The sequence below is a fragment of the Equus asinus genome, chromosome 2 (assembly GCF_041296235.1).
Source record: "Equus asinus isolate D_3611 breed Donkey chromosome 2, EquAss-T2T_v2, whole genome shotgun sequence".
NCBI lineage: Eukaryota > Metazoa > Chordata > Mammalia > Perissodactyla > Equidae > Equus > Equus asinus.
Genome location: NC_091791.1, coordinates 53,442,928 through 53,468,720, shown reverse-complemented (window position 1 = coordinate 53,468,720; position 25,793 = coordinate 53,442,928). Strand labels below are relative to the sequence as shown.

At 39.4% G+C, this 25,793-nt stretch overlaps 1 protein-coding gene across 2 annotated transcripts in view; it reads right to left on the bottom strand.

The window, feature by feature from the left end:
- Positions 1-21,287: 21,287 nt before the first annotated feature.
- REEP3 (receptor accessory protein 3) overlaps positions 21,288-25,793 on the bottom strand; it is a 96,109-nt gene continuing 91,603 nt past the window's right edge. For both annotated transcript variants that reach the window (XM_070488652.1, XM_044755780.2), the window contains 2 exons: positions 25,509-25,654; positions 21,288-24,805 (listed from right to left, as the gene is read on the bottom strand). In XM_070488652.1, coding sequence (XP_070344753.1) covers positions 24,749-24,805; positions 25,509-25,654 — 203 coding nt within the window. In that variant the 3' untranslated portion in view covers positions 21,288-24,748. The remainder of the gene's footprint in view (positions 24,806-25,508; positions 25,655-25,793) is intronic.

Below are 25,793 nucleotides of genomic sequence, written 5' to 3'. Positions count from 1 at the left end.
TCAGAGGCTAACAAAAGAACAATGTAGGAAAAAGGCATCTGAATGTAAGAGTTTTCCAGACTGGCCCGGAAACTTGGGTCTAGACTGAGGTGAAATCCTGAAAATTTGGTCCCATGTTGGAAAGCCATTCTGCAACTCTTGGTCTCATAAAGTCACTTACTTCTCCCAGGGTCTTTCATTATTGGTATGGAAGGGTGTAGAGTTATAGAAACATGTAATCTCAGGCTTAGAAAGAAACCTAGAACAGTGGTTTTCAAACACAAGATCACCCTGGTAACTTGTTAAAATGTAGACTTTGCTTCTGGTGGGGCATGAAACTGCACTTCTAACAAGACCCCAGGTCAACCTTTACACTGTGAGTAGAAAAGTATGATATTGTGTTCAGCCCCTTTTTTGCCCCATCTGCTCTACCATTCATACCTGAGTCCTTGAGATTAAGCTCCAAGAGTTTGTATCTCCTTGTGGATCTCAGCATGGAATCCTCCATTGTAGCAAATATTGAGCATATAGTTGGTGCTCAATACGTTTTTGATGACTAGGTCAATGAATGGGTGGACAAATGAACACCTCTAACATATTTATCAACCTCTGATGAAAACCTCAGGATTACTAACTAAAGAGGCATTTTTTGGAGAGTTTTGACCACCGGGAATTCCTTGTCTGTACTGAGCCAGCATCTGTCTCTCTATGATTGAAATCATTGGTCCTAGATCTGTCCTCCAGGGAAATACACGGCAGTCTTCTTTTTTGACACATTGGGTCTAGCAGTTGCTTAGTTAACAATAAAAATTCATTTAAAGTAAAGGGTCCCCTTTTAGAAAGATACCTGCATTAAACATTTGATTTTATCTTAAAACATATGAATGCACATTCATTCACCAATCTTTTGTGTAGATGTGCGACTGAGAACATGGGTCCTTTGATGATCTTTATCAGTTTATAGTGCCTGTCAGCGTAAACCACACCTATAGTAACACATCAAGCACCTGTGAGATAATGCTGGAATGAGAGAAAAGTGCATTGAGGGGGAGAATTAAAAACCTAGCTTGGACCAGTCTGCGATGATATAGCTTGTTCCTAGCAAAGGCATCGTATTGGAAGAGGTGGAGCAAAAGCTACAGAGAGCAGAAAAACCTGGAAGCAGTGGCCCTACAGCCATGTCATGGAGGTCTCTCTTTACTTATATTAAGTCCAGGTGATTCACTACCTGCAGTAAGTGAGGAAAGCACTCATGGTGTTTTCAGACTGTTCTACCCACATCAGAAGTACTAATCAGTACATAAAAATAATCCCAAAGCTCCTAAAAATCAGGCCAATATAAAGTACGTGGTTGTCAGTTTCCCCTTTCATCAAGAAGACGTTTCAAGATTTACCAGTGCACGGAATGCTCAGGCACTTCTTTGGTTTCCATTTTGAGAATCAACTTCTATCTCTGTCCAATAAATTGACTTTCATTTATTGTAAAAGTTTCATTATATTCTCTAATAAATTAATCAGTCCTAAGATGTCTCTTTTCCTTGAATTCTTGGATTATATTTTCCTTCTATAATTCTTCAAAAAGAGTTCATCTATCTGTTACTGCTCAACTTAAAATTTAAAGACCGAAAAGATATTTTAAAGTTTTTATTTTTCCTTAAAATACAGTGATATGTTTCATTTAATAGGTGGCACCTATCCCAAAGTACTCCTCCTCACATAAAGAATTTAACAGTCTTATATTTGTACGGTACTGTGTACTTTCACACTCATTATCTTGCTTAAGTCTCACAGCAACTGTGGGAGGTCGGTGGTATCATTTCTGTTTTGAAAAGACAAAACGAAACTTAGAGGTGGTCAGTGTCTTGTAATATATATAGGCCACCCAGTGGGAAAGTGACAGAATAGGGCTGGAAGGAAGCTAGCCTTTTGACTCTTTGGCCCTTCTTTTAAATCTCCCAATTGTATCAACTAAGGCCAAGGAGCAGTAAGAGCTTCTGCCCTTTCATCCCATGGCTCTGTGATGCTCAAACATATTGACAGGTTCAGATAATGTTATTATTTATTTGAATTAAAGACTCTCTTCCTCCTTCCAAAAGTATGTTAAAGAGCTGCAAGATTACAGTGAAATCAAATTATTTGGGAAATCTTTTTTTTTCATTAGTTAGTTAGTTTTAGAATTTTGTAATATATCTGGAAACAGTTCTAGGTAATATTCACAGTGTTTTGAAGCTAGGATTGAAAATCCCTGTCTCATGTTGATTTAACTCTGGGGATGTCATTACTGAAGCATGGCATCGTTACTGGTTTATGGTAAATAATCATCTATTCATTTTGTCATAGCAGAATATACATTAAAAATTAAAAGACTATTTAAAAAGTAATCTACACTACGCATTTTTATCTAGGTCAGTGGATAAATATAGATAGATCACAAACAGAAAGAAAAAGTATTTTCAGCAACCCTGAATCATAGTCTGATTTGGATGTCTTTGGTAACAACTTTAATGACCTTTCTTAACACTCAAGGTGAGAAATTAAAAATTTGGAGGGAGGGGCTGGCCCCGTGGCCGAGTGGTTAGGTTCGGGCGCTCCGCTGCAGGCGGCCCAGTGTTTCGTTGGTTCGAATCCTGGGAGCGGACATGGCACTGCTTATCAAGCCACGCTGAGGCAGCATCCCACATGCCACAACTAGAAGGACCCACAACGAAGACTACACAACTATGTACTGGGGGGCTTTGGGGAGAAAAAGGAAAAAAATAAAATCTTTAAAAAAAAAAAAATTTGGAGGGAAAAATGTAAAAGCAATCCTACAAATCATTTAGTGTTGAATTTGGTTTAAATTTATTCCACCTGAGAGAAGTTTCATTATTACGGTCAAAAGAGCTGCTCTTAGTTTCAGACCGTTTCTGTTTATAAAGAAACTTCCTCATATTTTTAGTTATAAGAAAAACACAATCTCTAATTGTATACATAATCCCTGCAGAGTTAATTCAACTGTCAGTATCTTTTTTGAACTCCAAATAAAGAGTGAAGTAAGAAAGGCCTGAGAAGTTTATATTCACCAGAAGATTTTAGGTTCCTCTCTCAGTTACTATACGTGTCATTTTCTCTGTAAGGTGAACACGCTTGGCGAGCTTTTCATGACTCAAATGACTTTCTTCTTGGTCAAGATGACCTTCTGGGCCTGCACCCCCAAAACAGTAAGCACAAACTGATATGACCCTAAATCTTTTTTAAAAAGAACATATCGTTTATGTTTGACTAAAGGTCTGCGTCTATCATCATTTTCATGTGGTTTCTTTATTTGTCATACATACTCAGAACTTGTCTTTCTTTTTTACTTATAAGCTACAGACTGATTCCTACCCCCACCCTCACCCCTCACCCCACCAATGGTTTCTACCACCTGGGGGATTAAGCTTTGATTTGTTTAAGAGGTTGTTACCCTGCCAAATACATCCATGCGTATCTTCTTACCATACACTGTTAACTGTAGGGCAAGAAAAAATATGATGAATATTGAAATATGTTGTAATATATGATGAATATTGAATATAGTGTAAACTATAATTATATCTACTTCAATTTTCTAAGATCACAGATTTGCGTTACAGTGATCATAACTAAACAGAATGAGTCCACATGCCCATTTTCCAAGTCTAAATGAGAGTACAAGAAAAAAGATGATGCAGATACTGATGGCACTTTGCTTAAGACTCTTTGTTTAAAGCTGGGAAGGAGGTGGACTCTATGATACTCATACCTCAGGTGCTCAGTGACATGGTGCTGTCTGCTGGCTTCCTGAGATACTACACTGCTTGTTAAATGGAAAGTGGAAAGGTGAGAACTCCAAGAAGGAAAGTGAGGTCCCCAGTTAGAAGACTCTTGTTTAGTTCAAGTACAGATGACAGTGACTCAGTTTAGGGTTGTAGTGGTAATGGTCCTGGATAACAGTGGTAGAGATGGAAAGAGTGGAAGAATTTGGGATAGATTTTGGAGGAGAATTAATAAAATGTACTGATGAATTAGATTTAGGGGTTGAGGAAAAGGAAGAATCAGGACACTCTTTTGGTTATTTGCTTGAACTACTGGGTGGATGGTAGAGGATAACATTTATTTAGATTAAGAAGAACAGGATTTGAGTATTAGAGAGGTGGAAATTAAGAGTTCTGTTTTAGACATGATATATTTAAGATACCTATTAGCCATCCAACTGGAGATTAGAGTTGGAATTTGAGGCTGAGAAGTCAGATATTTCGAGTAGGTAGCCCTCTCAGTACCCATTCAAATCCTTTGACATAAGATGTACCCATGGCATGATGGCTCTGGCAGAGTTAAGATATCAGGTGGGAGACAAGAGTTTCTCACACATGAGTGCTTGAACTATAGACCCACAGCTGATATTTCCCAGTGTTGGCTGTGCCTAGTTGCCTTTAAACCACAAAATCACTTTGATGCTTGGCTTGGAATTCTGAAGGTTGATCAGCCTGGTTTCAGAGGGTGGAGGAGGGAACCAGATGGACCACTCGACCCTCTCTGATTGAGGCTTTGAGTACTGTCTAAATGTCCTTGGAGGATTTGGATTTTCCTTATTGGATCTCTCATAGCTATCATGGCTTTTCTCTTCCTCTGGAGGAAGGTGAGGAGAGCTGTCAGACCTCTCTCACTGCACGTTTGATGCATGATAATTTAAATGGCTGGAACCCACACATCAGTCGACTACTCCTCCTCCAAGATGGTTCCCAATGATTCTCATCTCCTTGTATTTATTTCTTTGTGTAGTCTCCTCCCACACTGAATCAGGGCTGAGGGCTTCTCCAAGTTACCAATAGGCAAAGATGGATGACTTCTAAGGAGAGGTCATAATAGCATCGCAGCTTCCACCTTGTTCTCTTAGATTGCTCGCTCTGAGGGAAGCCAGTTGCTATACCCTGAGGACACTCAAGAGAGCCTGGAGAGCTCAGGCAGAAAGGAACTGAGGCCTCCCACCAACAGCCAGCACCACATTGCCAGCCATGTGACTGAGCTCCCTTGGAAGTAGGTTCTCCAGCCTCATCAAGCCTTCAAAAGGCTTCAGCTGATGTCTGACTATAACCTCTTGAGAGACTCCACGCCAGAACCACCTATCCAAACTGCTCCAGAGAAACTGTGAAAGATAATACACGATTCTTATTATTTTAACTTTTGGGGTGATTTGTTATGCAACAATAAACGACATCCATTTCATCCTTTAACAAGATAGCATTGTTGTTGTTATGAACAACCTTATGAGTAAGAACTTCCTATTTTGTGATGTTAAAAACATGGAAAATAAATTCGCTTGTGAGTTTTCCGGAAGAGAAACAGCCAATCAATTCACAGACTTTCTTAAATTCCAAGCTCTGTGCTAAGGAACCAGTATAGCAGAAGTTGTGATTATTTGTGAACAAAGAAGCCAAATGACCTAAATTTGTTAAAACGTGGTGATTTAGGAACTCAGCCTGCATGACAAAAGAAAGCACAAAAATATTTTGGATCTTTTGTTTTTATGTCACAAACAGTTTCAAAGTTCAGAGGAAGGAACATTGCTGTTTCCTCTGCAGCAAAGCAGACTGAGCTGAGTATTTTATTTGTCTGAGAATAGGAAGTTATGAGATTTTGAATTCTGAATATCAGTCAGAATTATTCACAGCAAATACCTCCCAGGATGTAACTTCTAACCAAAACCTGCCAGAACATAAGTGTTTTTGTTTTTGGTTCCTAGAAACCTGTCCACCTTTAACAGGAATCTGAACTAACAGAATTTGTTAAATCATAAACTCATTTTCTGTGCAAGCACTCCCAAAACTTAAAATGTTACCCTGTGCTGTACTAGCCTGACCCTGCTGTTAAGAGTTGGAAGTCCCTTCTCACCCACAACATAGTGTCAATTGGCTAAACACGGATAATTTTGTACGATTGTAATCAGTTTCAAGTCTATTTTGCATTCATTATCTCATTTGAATCTTTTTTCTTTTTGAGGAAGATTAACCCTGAGCTAACATCTGCTGCCAATCCTCCTCTTTTTGCTGAGGAAGACTGGCCCTGAGCTAACACCTGTGCCCAGCTTCCTCTACTTTATATGTGGGACTCTTGCCACAGCATGGCTTGCCAAGCGGTGCCACGTCGGCACCCAGGATCCCAACTGGCGAACCTGGGGCCGCTGAAGCGAACGTGTGAACTCAACCACTGCACCACCGGGCCAGCCCCTCATTTGAATCTTAAAACCACCCTGTCGGTAGGCATCTCATTTAAGAAAACTGAGGCCTAGAGAAGTTATTCACCAACCTCATTTCCTTGAACAATTTACCAAATTAATTTACCTTTCTGAGAAATGAGTGAACTGGACTGTTTCCTGAAGTCTCTTCCAGTTCTTAAATTCCTTTACTCCAAGCGACTTTGGCAAGATCAAGTCCGTTTGTGAGATCCAGAAAGCACAGACTTGCAGTTAGATGATCTGGATCTTTCTTCTACAATTTGCTGAATACTTGCAGGAATCACTTAAGCTTTCTGAATCTCAGTAGCCTTGTCTATAAAAGGGGGTTACCAAGATACACCCGACAGAATTATTTTGCAGGCCAAATGAAATTAAACAAGTAAGTGACTTATTTGCTCTGGGACCTTGATCTAGTTAGTTAACCTCCCTGTGTCCCATGTTCCCATGTATAAAACGTGGATAACATGCGGGAAGCAAGTTCACTGTGGGTGAAATACAGTGGACGCTGTGATGTGTCTTTAAATCCTCCCTCCAGGACCGTGGCACTCATTCCCCACCTGCCTGGGGTTTGTCTGTTAACAGTTCTCATCTTAGTCCCTCTAGAGAATTGCTTGCTGCTGAAAGCAGCTGCCTTATCCAAGGTCATGTCCCCTTCCCAGGAAGCAGCTCGTATCCACTGACTGTCAATTCAGAGCTATGGAGTACAGGCCCTTGCCTCAATTTGGGGAAAATGTGAAAGGCTATGCCACTCCAGAGCTGCTTATGAGACTGGCTGAGCCCTCTGTTATAACGCATCCTAGTCCAACCTCTCCTTCTGTCCAGTTTGTGTCCTTCACTTCCTCACAGATGCTGTTTCTGAGAGCACTCACCCCCAGAAACTTCTTGTGTGCAAACTTCCATCTTAGAGTCTGTTTTCTGGGAACCAACCATCATGTTGTAACGTGACAATACTGAGATAAGAAGTAAGAAAGTGCTTTGAAAACTGTAAAGTTATCAGCAACTTTGGATACCATTTACCATAGCATAATGAGGATTATCTAGAAAACACTGAATTGATGTTTTTTTTACTCCTCCCATAAATTGAGCTCCTCTGCAGCCATTCTACCATCATGGTCCCAGGGAAGATCAAGGACAAATGACACCTTGCACAGAAGTAGGATATGATGGAAAAGCAGTACCTTCCAGCCAAGAAGGGCAAGTGGAGGGAAAGATTCAGTTTAGGGAGGGAAGGAGAGAGATGAGAGGAGAGATTAGGAAAAGGAGATTGGATGCTGGTGTTCATTTTATCCCTCTTGGGGTGGAATCTGTGTAGGGTGGTGACAGAAACCTCCAGGATAGGTTCAGGGGAGACTGAGAACCTTGGGGCTAGTGGCAGCCTTCTCTGGGAATAGGCAGAATGAAGCTGCAAGATAGGAGAAACTCCATTAGCATTGTGTGGCCTAGGAGCAATGGCCTAGCATTGGCAGAAAAAGCCCAGTTCCCCACGCCCTGCAATGTGGCTGGTGGAAAAGAGGCAAGGCAGAAACCCAAGCATGCCTTTCCCCTCCTCCAGCCAGAGGGAGGACAGGACACCGAGAAGAGGGGCAGGCTGGCAGGAGCCCTGGGTTGGGAAGAGGAGGAAGGAACTCCGCAAGACCCTCAAAGCGTGAAAGCCTGCTGAAAAGATGACAAGCTGACGTCAGGGAGAAATCTTGATGAGATAACGCCGGGCTGGAAGAGGGTTTGAAGATTGCACAGCAGTCGGGGAGGTAGAAGAAAATCACTGTATGTTGCAGTGTAGAAATAAATGTTTTCTTTTAAAAATAATTATTAAAAACACAGACTAATAAAGAAGTGTAAAGAGACATATGTTTTGGTTTGTGGTCTGTTTATGTTCTATGATGTTTACTTCACATCCTATTCACTTTTTAGCAGCCTTAATGGTTTGGCGTAGCTACGCTCTCGTGTGTAATGTATTCCTTACTTATAGCTCTGATAGCTTTAGTTTTCTGGAAACTCTGTCAAATTTTGCCATCTGTTGTATCTCATGCGAAGTTTAGTAGAGCTCATCATTAGTGATATAGAAGTTATGACTTGTTGACATTTCCATTGTCAGCTCTAATTTTGAATTGTGTTATGCATAACTGTGGTTTTATCATACATTGGGCGAAAGTTGACAAAATTTCAGATAGCCTTTGTGAATGCTGATTTAGACTCACTAAGTATATCAAAACCTTGTGTTTTGTTTTTTTGCTGAGGAAGATTCGCCCTGAGCTAACATCTGTTGCCAATATTCCTCGTTTTTGCTTGAGGAAGATTCGTCCTGAGCTAACATCTGTGCCAATCTTCCTCTACTTTGTATGTTGGTTCATGCCACAGCATGGCTGCGAGTGGTGTAGGTCTGCCTGGGATCCACACCTGCAAACCTGGGCTGCTGAAGTGGAGTGCACCAAACTTAAATGCCATGGGACTGGCCTCAAAACCTTGTGTTTTGTAAGAGCATGGGAAAAAATTTATAATCTGCTTTTATACCTGAGAAAAACTTGTTTCTCAAGTATAAATTAAGCTGGTATTTAACATGAATCAGATTATGTTTTATTTTTAAAAAATAAACTTTTGAAAACAGATTTTAAAAATTATTGCTTATGTGTAGTTTGAATTATTTAAATTTAATTGGGATATTAGTGGAGAATGTCATGCTTTTCTTTCTATGATTTATACCCTTTAACTGAAGACCTAAGAGAACAATATAATGTATAAAATGAAACATGGCCAACATGCAGATTTTTTCTAATTGTATTAAGTAAAATAATTCAAGTGCTTATCTAATGAACCATAAGTGGTTCTCTAATCTCTAGACAGGAGATGTCTTTCATTTATAAGTGTGTTAATATTTTCTTAAGGAATAAGGACTTCTGGTCATTAAATAAAAAATAAATAGTTAAGTGCCCCAATATCCAGAATGATAACTATGGCTGTCTAAGATCATTTTTGTATGATGTTATTTGCACCCTAAAGGTTTTATCTAACTGAAGTGGTAGTTCAAAACAACTTTTAGAAAAGTTAGGATGGTTTTAATTCTGTTCCTCGAATAGAACTCTGATGCAAAGGTTTTCATAATACTAAAATGGATTTAATCTAATTTCATCGTTTCTTGAATTTTAAACTTTTAAAACTGGCCCGGTGGCTCAGTGGTTAAGTTTGCAAGTTCCGCTTTGGCAGCCCAGGGTTTGCCAGTTTGGATGCTGGGTGCAGACCTATGCACCACTTGTCAAGCCAAGCTGTGGCAGGCGTCTCACATGTAAAGTGGAAGAAGATGGGCATGGATGTTAGCTTAGGGCCAATCTTCCTCAGGAAAAAGAGGAGGATTGGTGGTGGATGTTAGCTCAGAGCTAATGTTCCTCAAAACAAAACAACTTAAATGATTATACAAGCATTCACTACTTAACAGCTTTATCTTTTTCTTTAGCTATGCTGATGTAGTTTTAATAAGGCTTAGTGATTTTTAAATATCAACTTTCTCTATTGTTTTCAAAATCTAGGCTTGACCATGTGACTTTTTTTTAACACACAGCAATTTTATCAACTACAATGGGAAGTCCATACTTGATAGACTGGGAGAAAATAGTAATTTGTGATGCTAATATGTCAATTAATTGATAATAAAAAGAGTAAAAATACTATATTGGTATTCATAGAATCATAGAATAATTTTTTGTCAAGCTCTTAACATAGGGTAAATTTTGTATCTAGTTTTAGGCCATGATATGGAAAGAAACTTGTTACAATTACCTCAAATTATCTCTTCCAATATAATAGAACAAAAGTTAATAGTTGCATTTATGATTTTTAGATTATCTATTAAGTTTATTGTTAAGCTATTTTATTTAAAATAGAGCAGGGAAATATATTGAGAAAGGATTGTGATTACAGAGGGCAGAGGGCTTTTTAACATGCTATATTTCTGAAATGTAAATATATATTTTCAATGCACACCTACGTAATAGTTAAGGAAATAAAACAAAGAAATGAAAACTTGTGGTAAAGTGCATGTTATCAAACTGAACCATTTGGGTGGTCTTGACATGTACTTTTGATTGAACATAAATTTCAATGCAGTAATCCTTGAAGTATAATCTTTGCTTAATATATGCCTCTGAGAGTTTAAGAAATGCATATATGTGCATAGAAAAATTATGACCAGAATGTTAATAGGAGTTTTCTCCTCAGTGATTTTTACTTCCTCTTTTTATTTTTGTATTTTCCAAATTTTCTATAATGAGTGTATTAATTTTTGAGTCATAAAATAAACGAATAAATGCTAACAAGGAGCTTAAGAGGAATGACCATCTCTTGGTAAAAATTCTCTTTAGTAAGAGGACTGAAAATTAGGCAAGGGGAGACTGTGGAGCCTGACATGCTATGGTATGAGGTTGGGATCCGATTACAGAGTTTAAGGAGAGCTAGGGAAAGTTTTGAGTCTGGCAAAGATCATGCTAGGTACAGCGGAAAGACTAGATTAGAAGGGAGTATGTGAGAGGCACGAAGTCCACTTAGTCGGCAGTTACAAGAATCTGAGAGAAAAATTATGAAGTCTCTGTTTATATTGATACTCAAACACTGTATACCTTTTCAGATCCCCTGACTGCCTCTTCTCTCTCTCTAGGTAAGAGCTCCGCCTGTGCCAAGTTGCTGTTCTTTCAAAGTTAGACGAAGAACCACACCTTGGGCGTGAGATCTGCCTGCCTGAGAGTCACCAAATGACCAGATGATACAACCCAGAAGTTCGGGGGCATTTAGCTCTCTGTGGGGTAAGCCTTCACCAACGGCAAATGGAGCCAGGAGAGATGTCGACAGATACACTCCCCCACCTTCCTCTCTCTTGTGGACTGGTCCATAATGTAGTTCCTCCTTGTAACCCTTCCAGAGAAGTCCCATGCCTGCTGAATGATTTGCTGTATCATTGCACAACAGGAACTGGTGTGGTAAGACAGTGCATCTCACTGAGTCACATCTCCCCTGACCTCATTCCCTTTGTCCCCTCACTCTCACCATTCTGGGCTGGTGCCTCCTAAATGGGGTGCCTCATGTTCTGCTTTTTACAGTAGCTGGGCTCAGATTGCCTTTAGTGAAGAGAAGGACAAACATTCAAGAGGTAGTTATGGTATTAGAAGGTAGTATCGGCACCTGTTTGGTGGCTGATCTAATATATGGGGAGCAAAGGATAGGGGTGTATGTAAGGTGACTCCTAGGTTTCTAACTTGGACAACCAAGTGGCCAGCACTAGCACAATTCATAGCCCATATTAAGCCCTCAGTCAATATTTATTGAATGAATGCATGAATGATGGTACCATAACTAAGGGAAAGACTACAGGAGGTACATTTATTAATGTATCATATGTAGAATAATCTCAAAGAGATTTTAACAAACATTAGCGGGAGATGCTTCCAGTCCTTTCTTAAGAGGCTCCGACGCAGATATGTGTGAATGAGTGATCAAGGCTCTGGAAAGAGTGGTGAAATGTTGAGCCTAGAAAGGTGCTAAGAGCCTGCCTGCAGTTCAAACAGGTTTTATTCCTGTTGAATCTGATGCGAACCTAATCTGTTCCAAATAATACACTGGAGTTTAAATCATCTCAATCATCCATGATTCACAGAGCAACCAGGCACAGTCAACACAGAGCCAAGTCCCAAACCTCTCATTTCAGAGCTATTTTAATTTCCATGAAAACCATAGAATAACAGAGCTGAAGAGCCTTCCAGAGATTATCTGGCCCGATTCCCCTGGTTCAGGGATGATCTGGCACACGGGTTTAGGAAAAGCACTGATATTTATTTTTCTGTAGAGCTGACTGACACTCAACTACCAAATAACAATATTATGTTATAGAAAAGCTGGCCAAGGAAAGCTTACAGAGCTAAAAAGTAAGACACATCTTTTGTTCAACAATAATAGAGTGAGTGACCCCTTGAAGGTACAATTTCTTTTTTGCAAAGTTAGGGATATTTTGGCCTAAATGGAATTTATGGCTAAGCATAAATGCTAAAATAGAAACAGCTGTAAAACAATTATTGTGTTTGGTGCTAAAACTAAAGTTATTGGTCTGAAACCATAATGAAAACTCCAGTGCCAGTCACAGTAGAGCAGTGTCTTATGTTATAGAGTCATTGAAAAAGGGTAAAATCAAGTACAAACAGTTAAAAGATGTTTTCTTGAGAAATACCGATATATAGCTTAGTATATTCCTGGCACGGTTTTAAGAACTTTACAAATACTATTTAATCCTTATAACAATTCTATTAAGGAAACACTATTGTTGGCCCCTTTCACAGATGAGGAAACGAAGACACCAAAATGGTAAGTAACTTGCCCAAGGTCACACAGTAGTGTGGTGGATTCAGGATTCAAACTCACTTCCCATCTGCCTTGCAGTTGAGGGCCTTGCTGACAATCAGTATCTTTCAGTAACCAGCATGGTGCATTGATCAGACTATGAAGAGCAGGGAGGAACTGACAGTAACTGAGAGAGAAGATCCATGTCTCTCATCTCCTGTTTATTTCAGTGCATATTCTTGCTGAGTAAAAGGGGAAACAGAATTACCCACACTATTTACATTGTTTTCTCTCTCTCCCCAGCCCCTCCCCTACTGAGGGAATGTAGTTTGATTTCACATATTCATATGCATGTAGGATTAAAGTAATAGCTATGGCTATTTGACGGGATGATCAGGGAACCTCTCTGAGGTGCCATTTGGGCAGAGACCCAAATGAGGTAGCAGAGGAAGCCATGGGAAAATCTGAGGTGGAAGGCAGGAGAAAGAGCAAGTGCAAAGACCCTGAAGCAGGAGTCTGCCTCACATTTTTGAGGAACAGTGAGAAGGCTGGGGTGACTGGAGAGGAAGGAGCAAGGAACAAAGTGATAGAAGATGAGATGAGTGACTTAGACATGAGCCAAATCATACGGGCTTTGGTTAGGAGTGTAGGTTTTATTCCAAGTGTGACTGGAGACGACTAGAAGATTTTGAACAGGAGAGTTAGCACATTTCACTTATATTTTAAAAGGACTGCTTTGGCTGCGGTGTGGAGAATGAAATGTAGGGGGAAGGAGTGGAAGCAGGGAGAGTAATTAGGAGGCTGTTTCAGTAGGTTTGCCAAGAAATGATGATGCTTGGACTAGTGTAGGAGGGCACAAGATGTGGAGGTTTGCAATATACCTATATCCATATCCACATCTATAAATCAGAGCTGACAGGAGTGGCTGATAGATTGAATGTGGAATATGAGGGAGAGGAATCTAGGGTAATAGGAAGGACAGGGGGCTGTATGATTATTATTCGTGAAATATTTCTCAGGGAAGATGATGAGAGAAAATTGTATGGGAGACATCTTGAGGTAAAATGGGATTATGGCCCTGACCACAAGGACCACCACTATCCTCCTCTCTTTCTTGGTAACATGACAGGAGGTCCACAAGAGGGCACACTTCTCATGTCCAGCCTGAATCTTGAACACCTTCTGTTCCAGTCCCTTCCTCTGCTGCAAAGTCAGACTACAGTCAAGGCCAGAGGATGACAACTCCACCTTTGTTTTTGCAGATGGTGGAAAAACTTACTAAAAGTGGGATCTGTGTGTATATAGAATCTATGCTGTAGATATACTATTAATAAAGATACATGTACCTCAAAGTATATACATCAATGTATATGTTATGAATATATCCACTGAATGCATAGAAATATGTTAGTATTTACCTGGTTAGAGGTACTTTACCTTACTTTATAGTTCAGTATGGCTCTGAGTTCCCTCATCACCCTCCCTCATTACCCAATGATGATCATTCTCAAGGCCAAAGCCTCTCCAAGTCCCTCCCTGAAGGCCCTGGTATACACAGGAAATAGCATCTGGACAGAGCAACCTTTAGAAACCAAAGAATGTTAGTGCAGGAAGGAAGAACTAGTCTAAGCCATTTAAAGTGGAGAAAACTAAGCCTGGAGAATTTAAGACACATAAGTTCCACCAGCTGCCCTCTGTACGCAATAGCCCTGATGTTTTCAGAATTGCACTTTATGTGTTTCTAACATATTTCCAAAAGTTCCCACATTTTCATTTGAGACAGAAGCTGCATGAATCAGATTCCTGTATAATTAGCAAAGGGAGAAGATGTGCAGAAAAAGGAAAAGGAGGTAAAGAAAGAGATGTTTCTTGCACACATGATACATTATCATCACCCTAGTGAAATTTTCTCAAGAAGAGTTATCTCTGCGAAGTTGTTATAATGGGAAACCCAGAAGTTAAATTCATGTTTAAAAAAAAGTCCCATTATGACATAAGCCTATGTATGTTACCATTTCATCCCATTTCCTCTAATTTGACTGAAAACTCTACCAGGGCAAGGATTTGGAGGTGTGACTAGACAGTTGCAGGTTTTATTTACTTGTTCAACAGATGTTTTAAAACTCATACTCCTAAAGGAGTGACCTTTGGGGGCTGTCTTTTCCAAGTGCTGTTGTCCACAACTTTTATTTTAGTGATACACAGAGACGATTCTCATTAACAGTAATAACAATTCTGGGGGAGACTTCCTGTAAGTTGAAGAAGGCTGTGATAGAGTTACTTATCTTATTTTGGTGGAGCGTATGTGAATACTGGGCTGTCAGATGATAAAGAACCAACATCTTTTAACATCTCTTTCCTGTCGATTGTGATTTTTTTCTTTGAGGATATTTCCCTCCTCTGGTTTTCTAAATTGTCACAAAACATTTGCGCAACGACCTGGGGTGTCATGACACCCTTGGATGAAAATCTGAGGACAACTTGGATGAAGGACAACTTTTAAGTAAGAAGACGGTCTGTCCTCGCCTTGGTTAAACCAATGGAAACGATTTGTTCAGATCGGAGCATCCAATAGACGCAGGCTCTTCGAAATAGCCCTGACTCCTTGGCAAACACTGTTGCTTAGCAAGACGTCAAAATCCCTGGGCGCAAACAACCATCCGAGGGGCGCGCCCGCCCGCGCTCCAAATGCTTCTCCGACAAGCTTGGGTTTTGGAGAAAGTCTAGAGAGCAAGTGTAGCTCCTCCCTCTCCTGGCTGGGGAGAGGGATAGGGGAAGAGGAGCACGAGTCCCTCGCCCGCTCGCCTCGTCTCGGAGGACGCCCCTCGCTGTCCTGGGAAGGTGCAGGGGAAGCACAGGAGAGTCGCTCGGCAGGAGGAAACGCCAGCGTCTTGGCGCTGGAGCAGAGGGCGAGAAAGGGGTAACCCTGCCCTCAGTCCTTTGCACGATCAGCGCGCCCCTCCCCCCCAGGAAACGTGCCCGCCTGTCCCGCCCCCTTCACCGCCTCCTGGGTACTTGGGTCGTAAAATCCCACGCAGTGAGGCTGACTTGGTAACGGGGCGGGGCGAGGCATTGACAAGCCCAGCACCCAACAGCCCCTTCGTCCCAGCGGCGTCTCTAGCCTTCCAGGACCTCCCATCAGCCCCTCCCCCAAACCCCCATCGCGGCTCCAGCACTCTAATACCCCTGGACCGCAGTCCCAACCCCCGCCCCCGGCCCACCCCAGCCCAAATCCCCAACCCCTCGGCCGGCGATCTCGCGCGCCCGGGGCGTCTCCCGAGTCTGGACCCCGGCTGTCTGGGCTGCAGGGAGGAGCCGCAGCCGCAGCACCCCCGCCCTTCGGGCTTTTGGACTCCCCCAACCCCTTGAACAGCTGGGTGCGGGGGTTAGCGTTCCAGATGTGGCTCCTGGGCGGCCAGATGCGCGCGCTCCCCCGCCCCGGGCCTGGCAGCCTGCGAGTCTGGGAGGACGCGCGGGAGGGGCTGGGAGTTTTCCCTCTGAGTTGACTTAAAAGCCGGCGGAACCTCAGCCCCTGGGCTCCCCGCCTTGGCCTCAGAGCGCTCCCGGCCGCACTGCCAAAAGAAAAAGTTTCCAACCCAGCCCCCGCCCCGGCCCTCGGAGATTCTCCAACCAGCAGGGAAAATAAAGCAGCTCTACAGGATGGCCCAAAGAAAAACCCTATGTTTTGACCATGCGACCCTAGTCTTGGCCGTGGGACTTCGGGTGCGCAGCCAGCAAACCCCAGGTGTGGGGGAGAAGTTACAGTAGGGTTGCTTTTGGGGCTTGCTCTAAAGCGCTCTTTGAAGGGTTATGGATTCCATATTTGAAGTTGGAGGTCGTATTCCACCTGGTACAGGCAGTTCAGGGCGGGAGGAAAGCCAAGTGAACCCAGTGACTCAACCCCCTTGGAATGTGCCTGGAATAATAATGGGGACTTGAAAGGTTTTTATGGCCAAGGCAGTTGAGGAGACGAGGCTCCTGCGCCTGCAGTTGGCGGACGGCCGAGGGGGGCAGCATTGCCTTTTGCAGTGCTGCAGCGCCTGCAAACAGGACAAAAATAGTCGAAGCATCTGGTTTAAATCAACCAAAACGCGTTTGTATCAGCTTAACCCACCGTCCTACGGAACCGACGATACAGGACAAGCCAAATATATTCTCGGTACTCTTTTAACACTCCAGTAATAGCTAAACCCAATCACACTTTACCGCTTAAGTGTCCTAACGTACAACTGTCGTTATTTTATGGATGTTGCAAATTCAACTTCCCTTTCTGAGGTTGTGTGTAGGCATGTGCTCAAGCATTTACATTTGCAAGCAACGCTCTGAATATGTTGCCATTTTCTCTTTCTTCCTTTTTCTTTTGGTAATTGATTTCTTTGAAGCGTGCGGCCCTAGAATAGCAGGGAAAAAAAAAAAAGTATCTGAGGCCAACATATGGTTACCTACTAAATATATAGCCGCATTTCCCTCCCTTCCCGCCCTAGTTAGAATTCCAAAGGCAAGTTGGAACAAAAGGAAAACGTGTCTGAGTGTAGAGAGAACTTGTGCCAAGAATTACAGTCACAGGGTAAATAACCTTGTTTTCTCCTTCATCAGTGGCCGCTACCAAACCCCGTTCTTGGAAGGTGGCCAATAGTCTGTCTGGTGGAGGGTGCTGCTAATTAGAGAGAGCCCATAAACCTCTCTGTCAAACAGGGCATATGACCTCCCCTTCAAGTCTAAACAATAAAGCTGGCTAACTGCAGACTGCACTCCACGCTGGCTGCCCGCGGATTCCCTAAATAGGAACAGGATGAAGGCCAGGCTTAGGAGGTTACCATAGCTCTGCTCTCACACTTTGAGGAATTGGTCACTCCACTTCCCAGTATAACTTGTTTCAGTGACTCTCTACAATCTATTTACAGGAGAGCAGCTTGCAGAGAGAACTCATTGTCTAATCTAAATGAGGAAGCAATTATTACTCGCTGCAGTCTGATGCGCTTTGAGACTGTGGGGTCAAATATCAACCAGATCTGACGTAACTTTACTTTGCACTTTGGAAGATATGTCCTTTAATGACAATTATTTCTCCTTGCTTTTCTGAAACCCTTTTTTCTATTAAGGTTACAAAACCGAGTTTTTTCCCCCCTCCTCAGCCTTCAATGTCTTCAAATTTTAGAATTTAAGTTATTGTAAGGTAAGGATCACCACCTCTACTGTACATCGCTTAATGTTAAACATTTAAAAAATTATTTTTTGCTTTTTTATAGGCATCTTCTCAGGATATAGCAAACTAGAGTTCCCCAAGTCATCTCTTCTTTGTCTAACTTACCTCCCTGGGAGGCCCCTGCAAGCTTTAATTTTACACAACATGTTATAAACTATAAATAATACAGTTCTGCTTTCCTAGAACATATGGAAACTGTCGCCTGCTATATATCCTAACTATAGTTGCTTTCAACTGAAAGGCTGAATAAAGTTCATCTCCTCTTTAAAAAGGCATTTGATCCTTTTTGTCTGTTTTATTAGTTAAAATCCAGAATGGAATAATGTATGAAAATTCTTCTTGTTGTGAACACAGCACATAAAAGGGTTTACAAGGTGTGGTTTGAAGAGAGGAAGCCAGGCGCAAATACTGGTGGGAAGGCAAGGAAGGAAGGAAAGTACTTCCTGAGAGGATACTCCTCCCGTTTGTGCTACATCCTCTCTTCAAATCTCTTCCTGTTTGTCTTAGCCAATAATTGATAGTAAATTTTGTCTTTATTTTTCCTATTCATTTTAAAAATTTATTTTTCTTTTTTTTCCCCAAAGCCCCCTGGTACATAGTTGTATATTTTTAGTTGTGGGTCCTTCTAGTTGTGGCATGTGGGATGCTGGCTCAGCATGGCTTGATGAGCGGTGCCATGGCCGCGCCCAGGATCCGAACCAGCGATATCCAAAGTGGAGCGTGCGAACTTGACCACTCGGCCACGGGGCCGGCTCCTCCTATTATTTTAAAAGCATCCTTTCTCTCCTTACCAAAGCTACTCTAAGAGCCAAATCTATTATTAACTTCAAATGACTCAAAAACTTCACTCCATTTAATCTTCGGATAAGATTCTGACAACATCTTCTGAAACTTTTGTATAATACATATAAGGTAAGAATCATTTCTATGTTAGCTGTTTAAATATCCTGTGATCACCAAGATAACCAAGTATAATGGAATTAACAACACCGGAGTCTGAAGCCACAGTTATTGTGGTTGGGTCCTGCATTGGTCACTACTGAGTCTTGGTTTCTCTATCTGTAAACTAGGGAGATACCTCTTCCCAAAGTGTGAAAACAAACTGATATACAAATGTTAGTTATCACAACTGAATACAAGGGGCATCGTAAGCCTTTAAGGTACAATTCTTCCTTTTCCAAATAAACCACATGCTGCAACATTCCCTTTCTTTATGAGATAAACTAATAAAATCCAAGACACGTAATTTCTACATACTGAATTAGTCCAACAACTTTATATTTCAAGGTAAATAGAGTTTCTTTTGGAACTTAATTTTAAGAATACTGTGATAGTTAATTTTATGTGTCAGTTAGGTAGGCCACCGAACTGAGACACTTGGTGAAACATTAGTCTAGATGTTACTGTTAAGGTATTCTTTAGATGAGATTTAAATCAGTAGACTTGAGTAAAGCACATTACCCCTCCTAATGTGGGTGGGCCTCATCCAGTTAGTTAAGGCCTTCAGAGGGAGCTCTACCTGCAGAATCTTCAGACAGAAGCTGCAACATCAAGACTTCCAGTCAGTGGTCCTGCCCCACAGATTTATGACTCATCAGCCTCCACAACTGCGGAGCCAATTCCTTAAAATAAATCTCTTTCCACACATACACATCCTATTGGTTCCATTTCTCTGGAGAACTCTGTCTAATACAGATACCTACTGTTCACTCCGGGTACCACCATAATCTACTGTAGCACTCAAATATAGAGTAATTTAAATTAGGCCTAACATTCCCAAGGTGGAAAATCTCCACATATATCCCAAATTCCTTCCCAATGCTTTGAGATAGCATCAGGTAAAACACATTATAATTCGGCCAGATACTCTAATCTGGCTTTATCAACTCGTCTCACTCACCCTTTCCAAATTTCAGCATTAAAAATGCTTGGAAGAGAAAAGCTTCTCTTCCATGGCTAACGTGCAAATCCATCTGCTCCTATTCTTCACCTCTGTTCTCTCTTTACAACCTTCTCTCTTTTTGTATTTCCCAAAGGTACCAGTTGAAAAGATAAACTGTGACAGTTCCATGGGACTCAAGGTTAAAAGTCACCTTGAAAATTTTGCAAGGCTACAAAAAATGTAATAAGGTTTCAAAGAAATTCTGCCTTAAACAAAAATTATGCCCTGAGTACTCCAGGTGAGAGATGATGATGGTTTAAAGGGAAGTTGGAGGGGAGGGGAGTTTTTAATGGTCAAATTCAGGGTACATTTTGGAGAAAGCCAAAAGGATTTACTATTGTATTGCATCTAAGAGGTAAGGGAAAGATGGGAACCAAGGGTTAAAACAAAACAAAACAAAACACCCTCCTCTGAGAGAAACCAAATAAATTATTCAATAACCTAGAAGAATTCCCACCATAAATACTCAAGTAATCCAAACATTTGGTGATAGTGACTGTTTTTTTAAAGCAAGAATTATCTTCCTTCAATTAATTGTTATGCTATCTTACTTGGATATAGGCATTGTGCAGAGACATAATAGTGCTACTCTACACAGCAGGCACTCAAGGAATATTTTTGAATGAAAACAATTGATGCTAATTTGATTTGTACATAATGCCAAAACTCCATACTTTCCTTTCTCTTCCTCCTTCCCCTTGGCCCTAATCTGGGATGGCCAGGCAAACTAACAGTAAACATGGTGATTTTCCTGGTTTTGTTGAGCACAGTCTTTTAGTATCCTACACTCATAGACAATTATCATTCTTGTGCTTTAAAATTTCAATCCAAAGCATTATCTTATAAAGAGCAATTTAAAAAACATTACCAAAACCAGACCATAAGGAGAGTGTTTCAAGGCTGGAATACTGATGGGTAGGTAAAAGGGCAGAATGTTTTCCACGGAACAATGAATCAGTTTCTGACATGATCTTTGTTCCATGAATCTCTTTCTCAAGAACACTGAAGCACTGAAAGGGAGAATAAAACACTGAAAAAATGCTGCAGTTCATATATTCATGGTGTTCTTTTGAATTTTTATCTTCATTTCTAACTTCTTTGGATCATCACAAGGATATACTTCCTATTAAAAATGAAACTATAACTCCATTTGGAAATACTTTAACACACCTTATATATCATAATGAAGTAACACAAAGAAACTTTTTTAAACAGAGGATTTCTCTCTAAAGCTTAAATGTAAGGCAGACAGACATCTGACTTTCAAACAGATGGAAATCCAGAACATTTCCAGCGTACATAAAATTGAATTTTGTGTTATATTTTATGTCTGAGTCAGCTAACTAATACAAATCGATGGCTGGGTTTCTGTACTAATTGTTTTTTCTTATCTTCCCTTTCTAACATCCAACTTTAACAATTCAGTGTTTCTTCTGTAATTGCATGGATAAGCATTCCAGAATGTACATGCTTTTAATAATTTGCACTGTGATTTGTAATATTAAGTGTATGCATATGTTGTCTATTATTTAATAAGACATAATCAATAATAAATAATATCAATTCATGGAACCCAACATATGTACTCTGACGCAAGAAAAAAATACAAGTTGTCACTAATAAAATGAGTTTATTTTATATTATGTTTTCAAAAAACACATTTGTAAAATTACCCCCATTCTAGGCCTAAAGATAGCCTTTACAAAGGATTAAAAAATTACAAAAGTGCTTTCTCTTAACTATTAATATTAAAGTACATAGATTTAAAAGGTTTAGAAGAGAAAATATTAATTCATGGTCAATGTTTAAAGAGTTAATATACATTAAAACTGTAGGCTACTAGTAGAAGATTAAATCTTAAGAAACATTTAGAGAAAAAAGCTGTACTTTCCTTTCAGAAAGGTCTACTCTTAAATGATGCTTACTAAGAAATACACACTGCATACCAGTGACAATGCTCTTCTCAAAATTTACCTAATTGCTTTGCAAATGAATCAACCTACACAAGAGAAAACACAGGAAATTGCTTTTCAATACATATTAATGCCTTAATTTTCCTGATAAAAGGAAATCAAAATAAAAATTTAGTCCATTCCAATTAAAAATACAAATTAATGATGTTTAATATAAGATAGTATTGTATTATTTTTAACAATACAAAACTTCAAGCATTCCAGAAGCACAAACTGTGTCATTCCAAAAAAACGAAAGAAAACATATTTATCTAACCAATGTTTTATAGAAATTTGGAATATTTACATACTTTATAACACTGTAGAAATCTTTGGTGGTGACATATGGATTAAGTTCCCTGAAAACACTTTAATAATTTTGTTCCATCAATCTGTGTCAAGTATTTATAATTAGTAGTGCTGGCAGTATAATTTTCTAGCCAAATCCACATGCATATAATGAAGTGCATGGAAGGAATCTTATGCAGGACCTAGGTGGGTTTACACAATTAATTACTTAGCAGTAAGGGTTATTTCTGCCTCATTTTTATACCAGAAAAAAATATGGTAAACTAAAGAACAGACCAATTCTTACTTCTAAACAAACTCTGGAAATAGTTAATATTAATGAACAAGTTGAATGAATATAGAATAAAATAAAACACTGGCTACAATTTCCAGATAAACTTTAACAGCTACCAAAATAGCGCCCTAAATAGGCTTGTGCAGCATCTGATGCTCACTCACCAAGTGGTGGTGGTGGGAAAGCAAGGCACTGTGGTCTAGGGATGAATATACCTCTTTTAAAAACACTACACTTAAAAGCAGAGAAACAAAAAATGACCTGCACCACCTTAACAGGAAAAAAATTTATAAGCTTATTATACAAAGTTCAAAGGAAAGGGCACGCTAAAACACATAAGAGAAAATAAGCAAAATTTAAGCAATGTAAGAAAAGGAGAGAAAGGAAATGATAGAACAGCAAGATGACATCGGCTATATGTAAGGATGTAACAGTAGAAATATATCAGGGGAAGCATTATGAGTGGGAAGAGATACAATTAAACAGAAGGACTTGCATCACCTCTTTGGGATTGGTGTTGTCTTTGATTAAACGTTTCGATTCTAGAAGTGTAGAGGGATAAATAATTCCTCCAACTTAGAACAGTATATATGAGTTTGCCATTATTAAAGAATAGGTTTAATACTGAGATTAGACTTGAAAAAGATAAAATGGTACAAATCAGCCCCCACAGGTAATGTTTTTGATACAAAGTCACTTACATGACCTTGTCAGGCAATTTGATATGACACTGCCTTCGGGTAGGAAAGACAAGTATGGCGTAGCATTTCTATTAATGTCTAGTATTAGAAAATATAAATAAAACTCTCTTCCAAGAGTTTATAATCAGAATTCACCGGAATTTTGAACACAAATCAAAGAGTCTTTCCAGAAACTAAGAGGGTAAAAATCAGTCAAGGTAAAGTAGATGAAGATATTCATAGAATTAAACTTTGGGAGAAAAGAAGTTGAATGATTTTTTACTTACTTTATATATCAAGGATGTGAGATAATCTAGAAAACATCTTAAGATATCTCAAGAGAAATACATGAATTATATTAGGGCCCTCCTCAGTAAACATTGTTCTCTGCCAACACTCTGAGGAGGTCCTAAATATAAACTGCCAGCCAGCTTCACTTCTTAAAAAGTAGAAAGGTCAAAGAGCTCACAAATCTCTCTCGTTTTTTCTTTTGGACAAACAAGTAGAACAGTAAATTATCTGAACAAGTATAATTGTCAAATTTGATTTCTGCTCACTAAAATCATCACTAGAAATATATGGGCTTGGAATTCATAATGCATAGTTATCAATGCAACCTAAAAAACCCTTAAAGTTCAGTAATTCAAAATATCTTGGATTGAAAAAATAATAATTTTCTAATATCTATTCTTACAGCTTCTAATAAGTAAGATTAACAATGTCTGCATTTTGCACTGGCACCTAGCTTCAGGAAATTATCTTCGCCAGAAGCGAAGTGGTTCAAATGATTCTAGTCAATGCCAGATTTATAAATCTGCAGCTCACATCAGTGCCAAGCTTGTGAATGGACTGGCTGTTGGGATAATTTCATTGAATTAGAAGAGACCTAAATGCTATACTGGTCTCCGACACTATTTCACAAAAGCTACTACTTTTAAAGGCTGAAAATACAACCAGTGTTGTTAAGAACATGCTAAGTCCAACCACTATTTAGAGCTAACTATGGAAAACTGGTTAATGTTTATTTAACTTCTTATCTGTAAAGATAATTAGAAATAATTAAAATTGAAAAATTAGCTATATTTTTATATTATTAAAATCAAATAAATTTAACAAAACCCACAGGAAAAGAGATGATGCAATTCAAGGCATAAATTTGACATGTTAGAATATGACAATTAACGATAAAGATAGCGTCAATAAAACAAAATAAATGTACAGTTGCAAAATAAGTAAACAATTTTCAAGTGTGCAAAACTAGTCAGGAATAAAAGTGCTATGTGGATACCTGGTTTTCAAATGTTTGTTTTGAAAACTTTCATTGATGGTGGAAAAACTAGAAAGGATTAAAAAAGTAAAAACATCAGGAATACATAAAACATACTTTATCTTACATTATGCCCTTGTTCTATCATTGCTGGATCAGAGGCCCATTTAATTACTATCCTCATGTGACAGATATAACATAAATGGAGGTAAACACAATACATTACCGCAAAGGCTGATGTATCTTAACCATAAAAAGACTCTTTTCAAGTATACTGTGGGTTTGCGTTTCATCTCATATGCCAGGCACTCAATGTTGTGGAGTAATTTCAAAACAGATAACACAATTTTTTATTATTTATGATACACACACACACACACACACATATATGTTTTGCATAACTACCTTTAGTAGTCAAGATTTGGAAGTAATTGTTAAAGAAGTAAAACCTTTAAATTGATGAAAGTAAACCCTATCACCGCCACGATTTAAATAATTATTTTAATGTGTAAATCCTGAATATATAATGTTAGAAAAAAAAGTCGATGTATTAGCATAATTTGTCTTGGGATACTTGAAGTGTATATGACTAAAAATACACCTGTGGTCTCTTCTTTACTTTATATTTTAGTGACCCATACCGCACCTGAAGAGAGAAACATGTTATTACAAATTGGATGATTACTTTTTGAAATTAGATAGGACTTAAAAGTTCATAATCGTAGTAATAATTGCTTAAATTTTCTGACATAAAGAATCAATTATCCTATAAGTGTGTACTCAAAACACAGCACTACTTATATACTCAAAAATGTAGTTGGTACTATGTTGGATATATGCTGTAGACTATCATGGCTGATAACAAATAAAAACATTAACCGATATTATTTATGCTTCGCTTGGTACATGTCAGTGAACATTGCTCACAATGATCTGAGGCCGTTCACTAGAATCCTCCACTGCTTTCTGGGCATAAAGACAATATATTATTACAGATAAACTTTTAATGTTTAATCCTCATGTAGGGTTGGTTCAAAGTGAAACTATATAGTTAATTTCATTAGTTGCTTTCTTTGCTTATGCCTAGGGCTGGCACTGAGTACTCATGACAACCATGGGATTTGCTATGTGAGAATACCACTTTCTACTTATAGTGGAAGACTAGGAATTTACTATTTTCTAAATTTCCAGAGATCCTAATACATCAGATCTGAATAAAGAATTTTAAATATAAATGATGCTCTACCATCCCAATCCTTCATTTACGGATCATTAATATCCTGAATGATAATACAGCAGGGAGAGCCCTTAATACTAATTACAGGAAAACAACTCTATAGTTGACTAACCTCTTTGCGGCCTCTCACGGTTTTCACAGATTTCATGCTTTGCGATCTTCGAAGCCCTTTGTGTGCCACCATCTCATCATCTGAATATGGCCCATCCGCTTCCTCATCTGTTTTCTCATCTCCGTCTCTCAGTGGAATTCCATAACCTAAATGAGTTGTCAAAACCAGCATGTTTTGGTCAAAGGATACCAGTCAGCGCTGCCTCTTCACTCTGCATGGTTTGTATTTGCCTGATTACTCCTCTTCCTTTCTCATCTGGAATGTGCTCCCTGCCCTTCATCATTA